Source organism: Meles meles, chromosome 18, assembly GCF_922984935.1.
Source record: "Meles meles chromosome 18, mMelMel3.1 paternal haplotype, whole genome shotgun sequence".
In the NCBI taxonomy this organism is placed as follows: Eukaryota; Metazoa; Chordata; class Mammalia; order Carnivora; family Mustelidae; genus Meles; species Meles meles.
The window spans coordinates 48,957,792-48,971,895 of NC_060083.1; the positions used below are offsets into that span (position 1 = coordinate 48,957,792).

The 14,104-nt window shown below is 36.4% G+C and overlaps 1 protein-coding gene across 5 annotated transcripts in view; it reads left to right on the plus strand.

The window, feature by feature from the left end:
- The window catches only part of TANC2 (tetratricopeptide repeat, ankyrin repeat and coiled-coil containing 2), a 375,880-nt gene that overhangs the window by 122,602 nt on the left and 239,174 nt on the right, over window positions 1–14,104 (plus strand). For 3 of the 5 annotated variants that reach the window (XM_045983964.1, XM_045983965.1, XM_045983969.1), the window contains exon 4: window positions 10,816–10,998. In XM_045983964.1, coding sequence (XP_045839920.1) covers window positions 10,816–10,998 — 183 coding nt within the window. The remainder of the gene's footprint in view (window positions 1–10,815; window positions 10,999–14,104) is intronic. The other 2 variants (XM_045983966.1, XM_045983967.1) reach the window with 1 other exon arrangement.

Consider the following 14,104-nt stretch of genomic DNA (forward strand, 5'->3'; position numbering starts at 1 on the left):
AACTCCAGTACCCAGGTCTCAATCAGGCCAAAGGACAGGAGCAATAAACAAGCCAAACATTTCTACTATTATAATGCTTTCATTCTAGAGGAGTGAGACATAAAAGAACCAGGGAATTTCAGGTCATGATAAGTGCTATCAAGAAAACAAAATAGGGGGACACCTGGGTGGCTCAGTCAGTTAAGCCACTGCCTTCGGCTCAGGTCATGATCCCAGGGTCCTGGGACCGAATCCTGCATCGGGCTCCTTGTTTGGCAGGGAGCCTGCTTCTCTCTCCACCTCTGCCTGCCACTCTGCCTGCTTGTGCGCTCTCTCGCACGCTCTCTCTCTCTCTCTCTCATAAATAAATAAATTAATAAAACATTAAAAAATATGACTGAAACTCCTTAAAAAAAAAAAAAAGAAAGAAAATAGGATTGTGTGATAGAGAATGAGAAGTGGGTTGGGGTGCCTGGCTGGCTCAGTCATTAAGCATCCCTGCTTGTACTCCCTCTCTCGGGATCTCTCTCTATCAAATAAATAAATAAAATCTTAAAAAAAAAATGAGGGGCACCTGGGTGGCTCAGTTGGTTATTCTCTGCCATTGGCTCAGGTCATGATCCCAGGGTCCTGAGATTGAGCCCGGCATCGGGCTCTCTGCGCATCTGGCTCTCTGCTCGGCAGGGATCTCTCTCTCTCTCTGCCTACTTGTGATCTCTGTCTGTCAAATAAATAAATAAAATCTTAAAAAAAAAAAAAGTGACGAAAAGAGTGAATGGTAACTTTAGGTTAATCCTGGTAGCATTCGGCATTAGGGTTAATCGTGGTCAGCATTTTGTTTTTTAATTTTTAGCCATTTCACTAGATATACAGTGACATCTCCTAATTTGCATTTCCCAAATGATTAGTGATGTTTTTTCACGTGTTTATCAGAAATCCATGTCTCTTATTTAATGAAATGTCGGTTCAGATCTTCTGCCAACTTTTTAAATTGGAATAGTTCTTGTTACTGAGTTAAGAATTCTACTTATATTCTAAATACCAGTCCTTTAACATGTATGTGTTTTGCAAATGTATTCTTTCAGTTGATACTGGTTTTTTTCATTTTGTAACAGTGTCTTTTTGAAGAGTAGATTTTTTAAATATATAAATATTTATGAATCCCCAAACTTCCCAGTTTTTCTTGAATAGCTCAGCTTTTGGGGGTTCATTGTAATAAATCTTTGCCTGACACAAGTTCATCCAGATTTTCTCCTGTTTTCTTCTAGAAGTTTTATAGTTTTCGGTTTTACATTAAGGTCTATGATCCATTTCAGCATGATTTTTGTATGTGGTAGAGATTTAGGTAAAGGTTTGTTTTTTGTGTATGGATATCCAGTTGTTCCAAAGCTATTTGTTGAGAAGATTATCCTTTGAACATTAGGTTGTCCATACACTTTTGTCAAAAATTAATTGACTAGGGTGCCTGCATGGCTGAGTCAGTTAATCCCAACTCTTGGTTTGGGCTCAGGTTGTGATCTCAGGGTTGTGAGATTGAGGCCTGTGTTGGGCTCTGTGTCCAGTGCCGAGCTGGGATTCTCTCTCCCTCTACTCTTCTCTCCTTCCCTCTTTCTTTCTAAAAAAAAAAAAAAAGAAAGAAAGAAAGAAAGAAAAGAAAAAAAAATTAGTTGTCTGTATTTATGTGAGTCTTTTCTGAACTCTGTAGTCTGTTCCATTGATTTCATGTCTATTCTTTTGCCAGCACCGCATACCGTCTGTATTACTGTAACTTTACAGTTAGTCTTGAAATTAGGTCCTGTGAGACTTCAAAGTTTGCTTTTCCTTGCTCAAAATTGTTTTGTCTGTGTTTTTGAAATTTTTACATATAAAGTTTAAAATCAGAGGTGCATGGCAGGCTCAGTTAGTAGAGCATGAGACTCTTGATCTTGGGGTTATTTAGAAAAAATAAAATCAGCTTGTTGATTTTTACCAAAATACTGCCTGCTAGATTTTCACTGGAATTGCTTCAAATCTATAGATCACTTTGAGAATAGGCATAATTACAGGCATCTTCAGATCCATGAACACATTCTATCTCTCCATTTAGATTTTTTATATTTTTCATCAGTGTTTTATAGTTCTTAGTATACAAATACTGTACTATTGTATTTATTTTGTCAGGTTTATTCCTGATTAATTTTGTTGTTTCTAATGATGCTATTTTGATTGATGGTGTGCTTTAAAAAATTTTTATTTTCCAAGTGTTATTGCTAGTATGTACAAAGACAGTTGACTTTTGTACTTTGACTCTTTAACCTTTGAATTTACCTAACCCACTTATTTTATTCTAGTAGCTTTTTTTTTAAGATTTTATTTATTTATTTGACAGACAGAGATCACAAGTAGGCAGAGAGGCAGGCAAAGAGAGAGAGGGGGAAGCAGGCTCCCTGCCGAGCAGAGAGCCCGATGCAGGGCTCGATCCCAGGACCCTGGGATCACACCATGAGCGAAGGCATAGAGTTTAACCCGCTGAGCCACCCAGGTGCCCCTCTAGTAGCTTCTTTGTAGATTCTTGAGAGTTTTCTACAGAGGCAGTCATGGTCCTGTATGAGTTATACTTCCCAATGCCTGTTGCCTGCCTCATATATGGATCTGTTGCAAGAATATTGCCAAATTACAAAGTGATATAAGCCATGAGTTAAAAGGATGTTCAGAGTAATTTAGGCGAGCATCCTTTGTTTTTGAAATATGTAAAAGTCCTTTGACTTTAGGGGCTATTTTTTTACTAAGCTTTTTAAAAATAAACTTTTATTAAAGTGTAATATATAAACTGAAAATTTCACAAATCATATGTGTAGTTCAGTGAAGTATCATGTGGGAGGTTTTGATTTGTAAGCTTTATTTGTGTTTAGTCATGTAATATGAAAAATTAGAAGGCCGTTCTGTAGAATAAGTACTGCCTTTGACTAAGGGATTTATTAACTTGAGCTTTAATATCTAATAATCATCTATATTAGACTTAGTGATGACTGAAATTTTTATTGAATTACAATTACTCCTAATACTTCTTTAGTGTCCATCTACTTGATGTCCTTGTGCTTTCTTAGTTCAGCTTTTGAATATTTAATCACAAGGTGTCCAACATAACAATTTTTTAAGCAGGTTATTTTATTCTGTCATATTTTTATCACATTATTAGAGTAACTTCTATTTGGTTGATTGAAGCAGGAAAAGTGGATGGGGGAAAAAAGATGGAAGATGAAGATGAGTAATTTGGAATACCAATAAATATCATCCTACGTGCTTGGTAAATTGGATTCCCAATTTCACTTCCTCTCTGTTATAAAATAAATTATCCCTTCATCCCTTTGCAGTCTCTTTTCCCCCTTATACTGCCCTGTTTCTTTCTGTAACAGAGCTTCTGTAAATGTCAAGAGAGTCCGTAGTTTAGGCTTTGTGGGCTCTATGGTCTCTCTTGCAACTACTCAATTATGTCATTATGGCACATAGAAAATATGCATATAAATGTGTGTTGTGATCCAGTAAAACTTACTTACAAAAATAGGTGGAGGCCAGATTTTACCAGCAACCATTGTATGCTGGGCCCTGCTCTAGAGCTAGCACTTTGCACCACTGGAAAAATGTTATTTATTATCTTTCACCAGAATATGGGTGCTTAATAAATATGCTGAACATATGAGGAATGAATGACGAGCATTGCTTAAACATTGAAAAAAAAATTAATCATCCATTCTTTTTGCTATGCAACGTTGCTGTAGTTCCGACTGAAATGGGCCAAGTGGAATGTCAGTGAACAGAAGTCTTAAATATGCTCCACTGGTTTGACTTGGCCTCCTGCACGCTTGTGATCTACCTTGAGAGGAGCCAGCCCCACATATTCACTACCTCTTCAGTGATTAGGCCCAGTATTGCAGACCACTGGAGTAGTTCTGAACATGATAGCTCAGCCTAGCTCAGCTGACCCGCAGTAAGACCCACAGTCTCATGAGTCTGCACACTCACGAGGAAAGTAAATGTTACAGACTACTGAGATTTTGAGGTTGCTAGTTACCCAAGAAAAACTGGCTAATGTAGCCGAATTCTGTTAATGCTTACCAGTACTTTACTTGAAACATATTTTTAGTTTTTTCCTCTTTCACTACAATGAGTTCAAGCACAATTTATAGGACAAAGAATATGGAGGAAAATATTTTTAAGTAGAAAAGTGAACTAGGACATCCAGACTGGACTAATTGCAGTATTATTCCTTAAGGAGTATTATTAGATTCTAAAATTATCAGCCAAGTTCTCATATTGGAACATTTCAAGTGAGGAGGGATGCTTCACTAAATCAAATGCACTCTTCTAGATACATTGCTTTTAAAAAATATAATGCTGATTTTTCTCAACCAAAGGATTCCTCAGTTAGGGAATTACATTAATAGCATGACTCTGTGTGTGTAAACATAAAATATTGTAATTCTATATAGTTCAGTCTCAAGTCTGTTCATGAATGCCCAAAGATTGGAAATCTGTTATGAGAGAAAGAGAGACTTGAGAAATACGTCTAGGAGATACTATATCCATCTGATCATTGTTCTAGAGAGAGAAGAATAGTTGGAAGAGAAGAATTAGTCAACATAGTAAAAGAAAGGACCCAGAAACTAATGAGAAGAAAAAAGTTAAGTCAAATCTTGGTAAAATTTCTAAGCTCCAAGGATAAGGAATAAATTCTATATTTCTGCCAACAGAATCTTGGAGGAAAATAATAGTGATCTGGACTATGGTAATGGTAGGAAAAATGGAGAGAGTATAGCTGATTTGAAATCTGTGTATACTGATAATCTGTAGAACTTCTAATGCATTTGTTGCAAAGGGATGTGTCAGGAAGAAATTAACAACAATTTACTAGGTTTCTCGGTTTGAATAAGTATGTGAGTAGGTGGTAAGTATCTACATAATTTTTTTTTATTGAGGTAAAATTCACCGTTTAAAAATGTACAATTCAGTGGCTTTTAACACATTTATAATGTTTTGCAAACATTACTGCATTCATCACTCCAAAAGGAAATTCTGTACCTCATAAGCAGTCACTCTTCATTCCTTCCTCCTTGTAGTCCCTGGGAATCATAGTCTACTTTTTCCTCTAGATTTGCCTGTTCTGAACATTTCATATAAATGGACTCTTACAACATGTGACCTTTTTTTTTTTTTTTCCCCACTTAAACGTAATGTTTTCAAGGTTTAGCAATACTGTAGCATGATTCAGGCTAGTTTCTTTTTATTGTTAAAGAATATTCGATTATATAAATATGCCACATTTTGTTTATCCATTCACCAGTTCATGACATTTAGTTGTTTCCACTTTTGAATATTGTGACTAATGCTGCTATGAACATTCACGTTCAGGTTTTTGCTGGAAAACTTGTTTTCATTGCTTTTGGGTGTATATACAGAAGTGGGATGGCTGGGTTATTCTCTGTTTAACTTTTTGAGGAACAGCAGTTTTACACAGCAGTCATACCATCTTATATTCCTACCAGCAATGTATTAGGGTTCTAACTAACTTCTCTACATCCTCAACAACACTTTTTTGTTGTCTATTTTTGTTTTGTTTTGTTTTAATCACTATCCTACTGGGTATAAAGTGGTATCTCACTGTGCCTCTGATTTACATTCCATAATGATTAATGATGCCAGTTTCATGTGCTTTCTGTCCATTTGTATCTCTTCTTCAGAGAGATGTCTATTCAGATCTTTTGCCTGTTTTTAAGTTGCATTGTCACTTTGTTCTTGAGTTGTAGAAATTCTTTATATAGTCTGGATTCTAGACTCTTTTTAGATACAAGATTTGCACATGTTTTCTGCCATTCTAGGAGTTGTCTTTTCACACCTTTTTTTTTTTTTTTTTTGGAGAGAGAGAGAGAGCATGCATGTGCATGGGGTGGGGAGTGGAAGGTGGCGGCAGAGGAGGGGCAGAGGAAGCAGGCTCCCTGCTGAGCAGGGAGCCCAAGGACCCAGGGCTTGATTCCAGAACACTGAGACCATAACCTGAGCAGAGGGCAGATGGTTAACTAACTGAGCCACCCAGGCACCCCCATTCACACTCTTGTTATAGTGTCTTTTGATGCATAAACCTTTTGCCTTCCGGTTTACTAATTATCTCTTCATCTCTGTCTAATCTGTTTTTCAATTCATCTGTTGAGTTTTTATTTTTATAATTTTAATTCTTAGCTAGAATTCTAAAGTTTTATTTTCTCCAAATATTTAAGCATACTACTACCCCCCCCTTTTTTACATGCAACATGACACAGACTTTTTTTTTTTAAAGATTCATTTATTTATTTGAGAGAGGGCACAAGAGAGATAAAGCGAGTAGGGGTGGGGCAGAGGGAGAGAACTTTCAAGCACACTCCCCACTGAGCATGGAGGCCCAACATGGGCCTGACCTCTTAAGACCCATGAGATCATGATCTGACCCAAAACCAAGAGTAGAACGTTCAACCAACTGAGCCATCCAGGCTCTCCTACACAGACTTGATACAGCATTTAGTGAGTATTTCTCAGTGGAAACTCTCAGCACTTTGACCCACTAATACTATATGTATTATCTATAGAAATACTATGGAAAGAGCTGTGTAAGTGGCCCTTAATTAGAGACTGGTTATGTTATAATGCATGATATATCACAATAGTTTTTGGTGTTTGTTTGTTTGTTTTAAGATTTTACTTTTTCATTTGAGATAGATACAGAGAGAGAGAGAACATGAGCAGGGGGAGAGACAAAAGGAGGGGCAGAAGCAGACTCCGCAATGAGCAGGGAGTCTGACATGGGGCTCAATCCCAGAAACCGGAGATCATGACCTGGGCTCAAGGCAGATGCTTAACCATCTCGGCTCCCCATGGTAGGTTTTTTAAATGAGTTAGAATTGCATATGATGAAATTACAACTATAACACAATTGGGAACCTAAGTGAGACACTTGTGTTAATATTTTAAAAAATATTTTATTTATTTATTTGTCAGAGAGAGAGAGAGAGAGCGCGAGCATGCACTAGTGGGGAGGAGGGGCAGAGAGAGAGGGAGAAGTGGGGACTCTTCCCCACTGAGCAGGGAGCCTGATGTGGGACTCGATCCCAGGACCCTGGGATCATGACCTGAGTTGAAGGTAGCGGCTTAACCAACTGAGCCACCCAGGCATGCCCACTTGCTTTAGTTGTACTTCTCAGTGTAAACCACATTACCATCATTTCATGTAAGACCATGTGCTTGTTTTTTTAAATTTTCTACTCTTTTACCCCAGGTTTATTGAGGTATGATTGAGAAATACAAATTGCATATATTTAAGGTATATAACATGTTATTTTGATAAATGTATACATTGTAAAATGATTACCACCATCACACTAATTAAATATCCATTACTTCACAAAATTATCCTTCCTGTGCATGTGTGCGAACACTTGAGATCTACTCACGTAGGAAATTTCAAGTATACAGTGTATTATTATTATCACCGCTAGTCATCATGCTGTACATTAGCTCTCCAAAATTTACTTAACTAATTACTGAACACCATCTCTCTTTTCCCCTCATCTCCTTAGCCCACGTAGTCACCATTCACCTCTCTTTACTATGAGTTTGACTTTATTTTTTAGATTACACATATAAATGAGATTATTATTTGTTTTTCTGTGTCTGGCTTATTTGACTTAGCCTAATATTTTATAGATTCATCTATGTTGTTATAAGTGGCAGGATTTCCTTCTCTTTTATGGATGAGTAATATTCATTTGTGTGTGTGTGTGTACGTGTGTGTGTAAAAATCACATTTTCTTCATCTGTCATTTGCCAGACACTGAGGTTGTTCCAGATTGTGGCTACTATGAATAATAATCCCTCTTTGGAATGATAGTTTTATTTCCTTTTAGTACATACTCAGAAGTAGGACTGCTTGGTCATGTGGTAGTTCTATTTTTAATTTTTTGAGGATCTTCCGTGTTGTTTTACATAATGGTTGTACCAATTTACATTGCCACCAACAGTGTACAAGGGATCCCTTTCTCCACATCAGTGCCAACACTTGTTATCTTTTGACTTGACTTTTTGATTTTTTGATAATAGCTGTCTTAACAAGTATGAGGTGGTATCTTAAAGTGATTTTGATTTCCATTTTCCTGATGGTTAGTGATATTGAACACCTTTTTATGTGCCTGTTGGCTATTTGTGTGTCTGCTCTGGAAAAATGTTTATTCTCATCTTTTGCCATTTTACAATTAGGTTGTTTGTTTTTTTGCTATTGAGTATGAGTTGTTTTTTTGTTTTTTTTTTAAGATTTTGTTTTTATTTGTTTGACAGAGAGAGAGAGATCACAAGTAGGCAGAGAGGCAGGCTGCGGGAGGGAGGGGGAAGTAGGCTCCCTGCTGAGCAAAGAGCCTGATGTGGGGTTTGATCCCAGGACTCATGGGATCCATGATCCCAGGATCATGACCTGAACTGAAAGCAGAGGCTTTAACCCACTGAGCCACCCAGGCACCCCGAGTATGAGTTTCTTATGTATTTTGGATATTAACCCTAAGGATGTGTGGTTTGCAAATATTTTCTCTGGTTCCATAGGTTGCTTTTTCATTTTGTTGATTGTTTACTTTGCTCTGCAGAAACTTTTCATTTGATACAGTCTCACCTGCTTACTTTTGCTTTTTTTGCCTGTGCTTTTGGTATCAAATCAAAAAAACCATTGCCAAGACCAATTTCAAGGAGTTTTTCTCCTGTGTTTTTGTCTAGGAGTTTTATGGCATCAGGTCTTGTGTTTGTCTTTAACCCATTTTTCAGTTGATTTTTGTATATGGTATAAGATAAGGATCCAATTTCATTCTTTTCACGTGGCTTTTCAGTTTTCCCAGTGCCGTTTATTCAAAAGACTCTCATTTCCCCGTTGTATGTCCTTGGTGCCCTTGTCAAAGATTAGTTGACCATATACATGTGAATCTATTTGTAGGCTTTCTATTCTGTTCTTTTGGTCTATGTTCCTTTGGTCTTCTGCTCTGTTTTTATGCTACCACCAATTGTTTTGATTACTATAGCTTTGTAATATACTTTGAAATTAGGAAGTGTGATGGCTCCCACTTTGTTTTTCTCTCTCTTAGAATTGCTGTAGTTACTTAGTGTCATTTGTGATTTCATATAAATTTTAGAATTTTTTTTTCTACTTCTATAAAAAATGCTATTGGAAACTTAATAGGGGTTCCACTGAACCTATAGAGACTTTGGGTTATATGGATATTTTATTTTATTTTTTTCTAAAGGTTTTATTTATTCATTTGACAGAGATCACAAGCAGGCAGAGAAGCAGGCAGAGAGAGAGGAGGAAACAGGCTCCCCGCTGAGCAGAGAGCCTGACATGGGGCTGGATCCCAGGACTCTGGGATCATGACCCAAGCCAAAGGCAGAGGCTTTAACCCACTGAGCCACCCACGCGCCCCTATATGGATATTTTAACAGTACTAATTCTTCTGGTCCATGAACTTGGGATATCTTTCCACTTATTCTTCAGTTTCTTTCATCAGTGTCTTACAGTTTTCAGTGTGTGGATCTTTCACATCCTTGGTTAAATTTATTTCAAATTATTTTAATCTTTCAGATGTTAATTAAGTATACTACTTTAAATTCTGTGCCTCATTGCTCCATAATCTCTATTCCTTGTGAGACTATCTCTTTTGAATGGTCTTTCTGATTTACTTTTTTCATATTGTTTTACCTCTTTGTGTTTGTTAATTAAGGGCCAGATCTGTGTATGAAAAATTATAGCAGTAATTTGAGACCTATGACAATGTTGTCTCCCTCTAAGAAGATTTGTGTTAGTTTTTGGCAGGCATTAGCAATCCAAGATTGCCTTAATTTAATTTTGTGGTAGACATTTCAAGCTGCGCTTTTCTTCCTGTAAAAGGCCATACTAGCTTTGGTTCATACTTACTCCTAGAGTGTAGCCCTTTGGGCTTCCAAACAAAAGTGTTGGAATTTTACCAGCTTTCCCTTCTGTATATTGGTTTTCTTTGCATTTCAATATTTGCCCTTCCAGCTCTTTAAAACTGTCAATAGCTTCTTAGCCTCTCAGATGCCACTAAATAAAAAGTAGCCAAAAATACCAGTCTTCAGCCTGCCCCCCCCAAACTTTTTTTCTTTTTGTAATCCTTCATCATGCTATTAACTCTTCAGTGCCCAGGAAGATTTTAAAGTATATGTATAGTTCTAGTTTTTCTTAGGGAAAAGTTGGTCTGAAGTATATACTCTGCCATTATTAGAAGTAGAAGTCAACAGAATATAGGTAGAAATACATAATTTTTTTAAAATATCAAAGCAGATTCAAAAATCACCATATAATAATGTCAGTCTTACCTACTTGTATTTTCACATACTTTCTTGAAGAAAAGAGTGAGAAATAGAGTTACATTGGTCCTACTAGCAATTACACATATTGGATTATCAAGCAGGTGAATATCTTCTTTTATGGTTTTTATCAGGGGGAAAAAAAAACAAAGACCAGTGCTCTAATTGTAACACTTACTGCGTTGTACCTTAGTTATTTCTTTATGGGACATGAATGCATGGGGCTGTGAGCCCTTAAAAGGAGGAGCCTTGTTTTATCCATGTTTAATTTCCTAGTGCTAAACCTGGTGTTAAGTGTCCATTTAGTAAGTATAGAAATGAATTTGGATGTTGAAAATAACCTTATTTGGCTTCTCACCGTGAAAATCAACATGGGTGTATGATGTTCTGAGTTATCTTAAAAGGTCTTAACAGAGAAGAGAGAATCTTTTCTTATCAGTTCTTTTGTTCCATCCTTTCCTGTCCCAACAGGTGGCATCTCCACAGAAAGCGACTGTGCTTTTGAGCCAGACTACGCCGTTCCGCCACTTCCAGTGAGTGAAGGTATGCAGCACATTCGGATTATGGAGGGCATGTCTCGCTCTCTTCCATCCTCCCCCTTACTCACACATCAGTCTATCAGTGTTCGGCTCCAACCTGTGAAGAAGTTAACTGGTAAGGACTTTACCTAAATTTAGTATGTTTAACAGGAAACCTAACAGTATGGCACTTGAGGTCATAACAGATATATTTATGTGCATCTTTAGGTTTTTCCTTTTTGGCCTTCCTAATGTCACAGACATGGGAAAGTGGAACTCCTACTGATTTTAATTTAGGGAATTAGAATAGTACGCAGTTTGACAGATTGATATATTTATTTTCTAAGTGATCCATCTGTTGTGGACATATTTTTCTAGGCTTTCAGGAAACTTCTGGTTTTGCCAGAATACACTGTTGTTCTGATTTCATTTATCAGCTTGTTTGTGTCAGATTAACAGATGGAGATATTTAATTTTAGGGTAGTAAGAGCTTCATAGTTCAGCAAAGGGACATCAGTCATGTTTTGGTTTTAATCCTAATCTGTATATTTCACATCTATTTCTAAAAGCTGATTTAGATATTTTTCCTCTCCCATTGTACATTCTTTCAGCTTCTTAGGGTATTAACTATAATTCATAAGTTGTGGATTATACTGACTTTTTAATATGATCTCACAGTATATATTACCCATTCAGTTCCAGTGATTAGGTGTGAAACTGTGTGTCTTAATTATTGAATGAACTTTTGTCTTTTTAAACTTTTTCAGAGAAGAAATTTTAATATGTTGAATGATACTTACATGTGAAAATATGTAAGCCTAGGTCAGTTTCTTAGGTTTCTTTTAACATTATCAATATATATCTGATATCATTAAGTTGACTGGTATTGGTGGGTTATGAGTTATTGGGGCAGGAAATTAAGTCATTCCCAAAGGATACATTAACTACTTCTTACATGTCTGGCACTGAGCTAGAGGCAGTGGGGAGGTTTGATTATCATATGACAGTTCGAAAGAAAACAGGAGGAGAGAAAGGAAAATGGAATTTTTAGACTCTTCCATCTATTTTGAATAAAAATTTTATAATGTGTATAATTTTCATGAAAAAAATAGTATTTCTTTATTCTTTAGTTCCACAAGGCATAAGTCATACCTCTTATATTGTTTTTAGACTTCTTCAGATAACTGAGTCAAGTCTACTTTGATTCTTGGGTCATTAAATAAAAATCAGTAAAATAGCCTTGTAACATTTTACTGGAATATTTATTCCCTCTGATATCTAAAAATAGGATAAATTCCAAGTGGTTGAACTTAATAAAATTTCTTTGCTTAGAGATCTCCCCTTTTTCTTGTAGTTTAAGATATTACTGATTACTGAAATACAATCAACCAAATATAAGATGACTACCAAGTGATGTTTGTCATTTACCACACATTGGAAGAGTTAGCAAGAAAAGTTGTTTCCTTACAGAAATGAAACTAGATTGCCTGAGGTTCCTATCCCATCTGCCTATCCCAGTTAAGGTTCAGCTTAAATAAGGAACTTTATTAAAAGATAAGTACGTTTAATAACAAAGTCAGTTACATGCCTGATATCACAGAGATGAGACAGGGAAGTACTAATAAGAGACATACTTGATTATTGACATGTGTGAACTATTTGGTTTTAATTTTTTGATGTTCGAAGTATTTGAATGCTATCAAATAGTTTCATTTGTTGAAGAGACTGCCGAAGGCTTAAGAATTTAAAGATTGAGGATGCATTTTAAAATTTCTGAATGAGAGAAATCTGTCTCCTGCAAAAGGATGCCATGAACATTTTTCTGTGGCCAATTTTCTGCCAAGTGAAGCAGATGATAAGAACTTTTTGATTTAACCTAGAATGAAATTACTTTGAAATTTAAATTTAAAACCTTAGTAGAATTATGAGTTATCTTTCCTTTCCTAATTATATTTTGTTACGAATAACTAAAAAGAAAGCCAAATAGAGAAAGATTTGCTGACCATAAGTAAATGTCCTCCAGAGAATGGTTTTTAACAAATGCATTAATTTAATCCAGTCATTAAGGCTTCACTTACTGATTTATCCATTTCCATGCATTTAAATTTCCAATTACCTATATTTCTTGTATTCATATTACCAACCAAACTGAGTAAGTAGGGCCAAAATAGTCATCTTACTCTGTTTTCATTCTGACTTTCTAATGTTTAGTTCCTGTCTTTGCTATAGTCAAAGTGGTTTATTATTTTTCTGTGCTTTTCACCTAATTGTTCAGCAGATATTTGCTTAGAACCAGTAATATGCCAAGCACTGCTCTAGACCCACTTAATAGAGTGGTGAAAAACTTTAGATGGTGACAAGTAATATGAGGGTAATAAAATAAGGAATGGAATAGAGGGAGAGTGGAGTGGAGGTAGGATTTCTTTCTTTGGAGTCATCAGGGAAAGTCAGAAGAGGAGCTGTTTGAACAGAGATGTGAATAACAAAAGGAAGCCAGTCCTGGGGAAGATACGGGATCAGAGCGTTGTAGGCAGAGGGAACAGCCAGAACCAAAGTCCTAAAGCAGAAAGCGGCATGTTCAGGGAATGAATGGAAAGAAGGCAAGTGTGGTTTCAGCAGAGTAAGTCAGAGGGGAGGGTAGTAGAAAATAGTTGAGGAGGTAGGTGGAAACCAGGGTTTTTAGGTCATGATAAGGAACCTAACTCTGTAGGATTTTAAGCAGAGCCAGAATGGCAAGTAATGTGATCCGATTTACCTTTTTATCAGATCTTGTTGGCAAATGTGTAAAGAATGGCTTATGAGGGAATAAAGTTTGCTATGTTCATTAACCTTGTGTGTTTTCCTGATCTTTAAATCTGTCTTTAACTTCTAATAAGTTAATAGAATGGTGAAAAGAAATCTTTTTTTCTTTTATCTTATGAGATATAGTAAAGAAATAACTAACCTTTTCCTGTATTTTTATTATGGAACCTTTGTACTCCTAACATATTTAGCCTAGTCCTTCACACAGGTGTAGATGATGACCCATTTGGTATATCAATTAAGACTTTTTTATTCCAAGGGACAGAAGATACAGCTAAATGGTTTAAGCATTAAAGGAAAACCAGAAGACCTAAGGTTGGGTAGGCCTCAAGTTTCATTTGATTTAGTTGGATATCACTGTGCACTGGGGAGGTACGGATGAAAGTGTGCAGAGACACTGTTGGCCCCTGTTACTGTGGTAATGGCATTGCCCCAGTTCT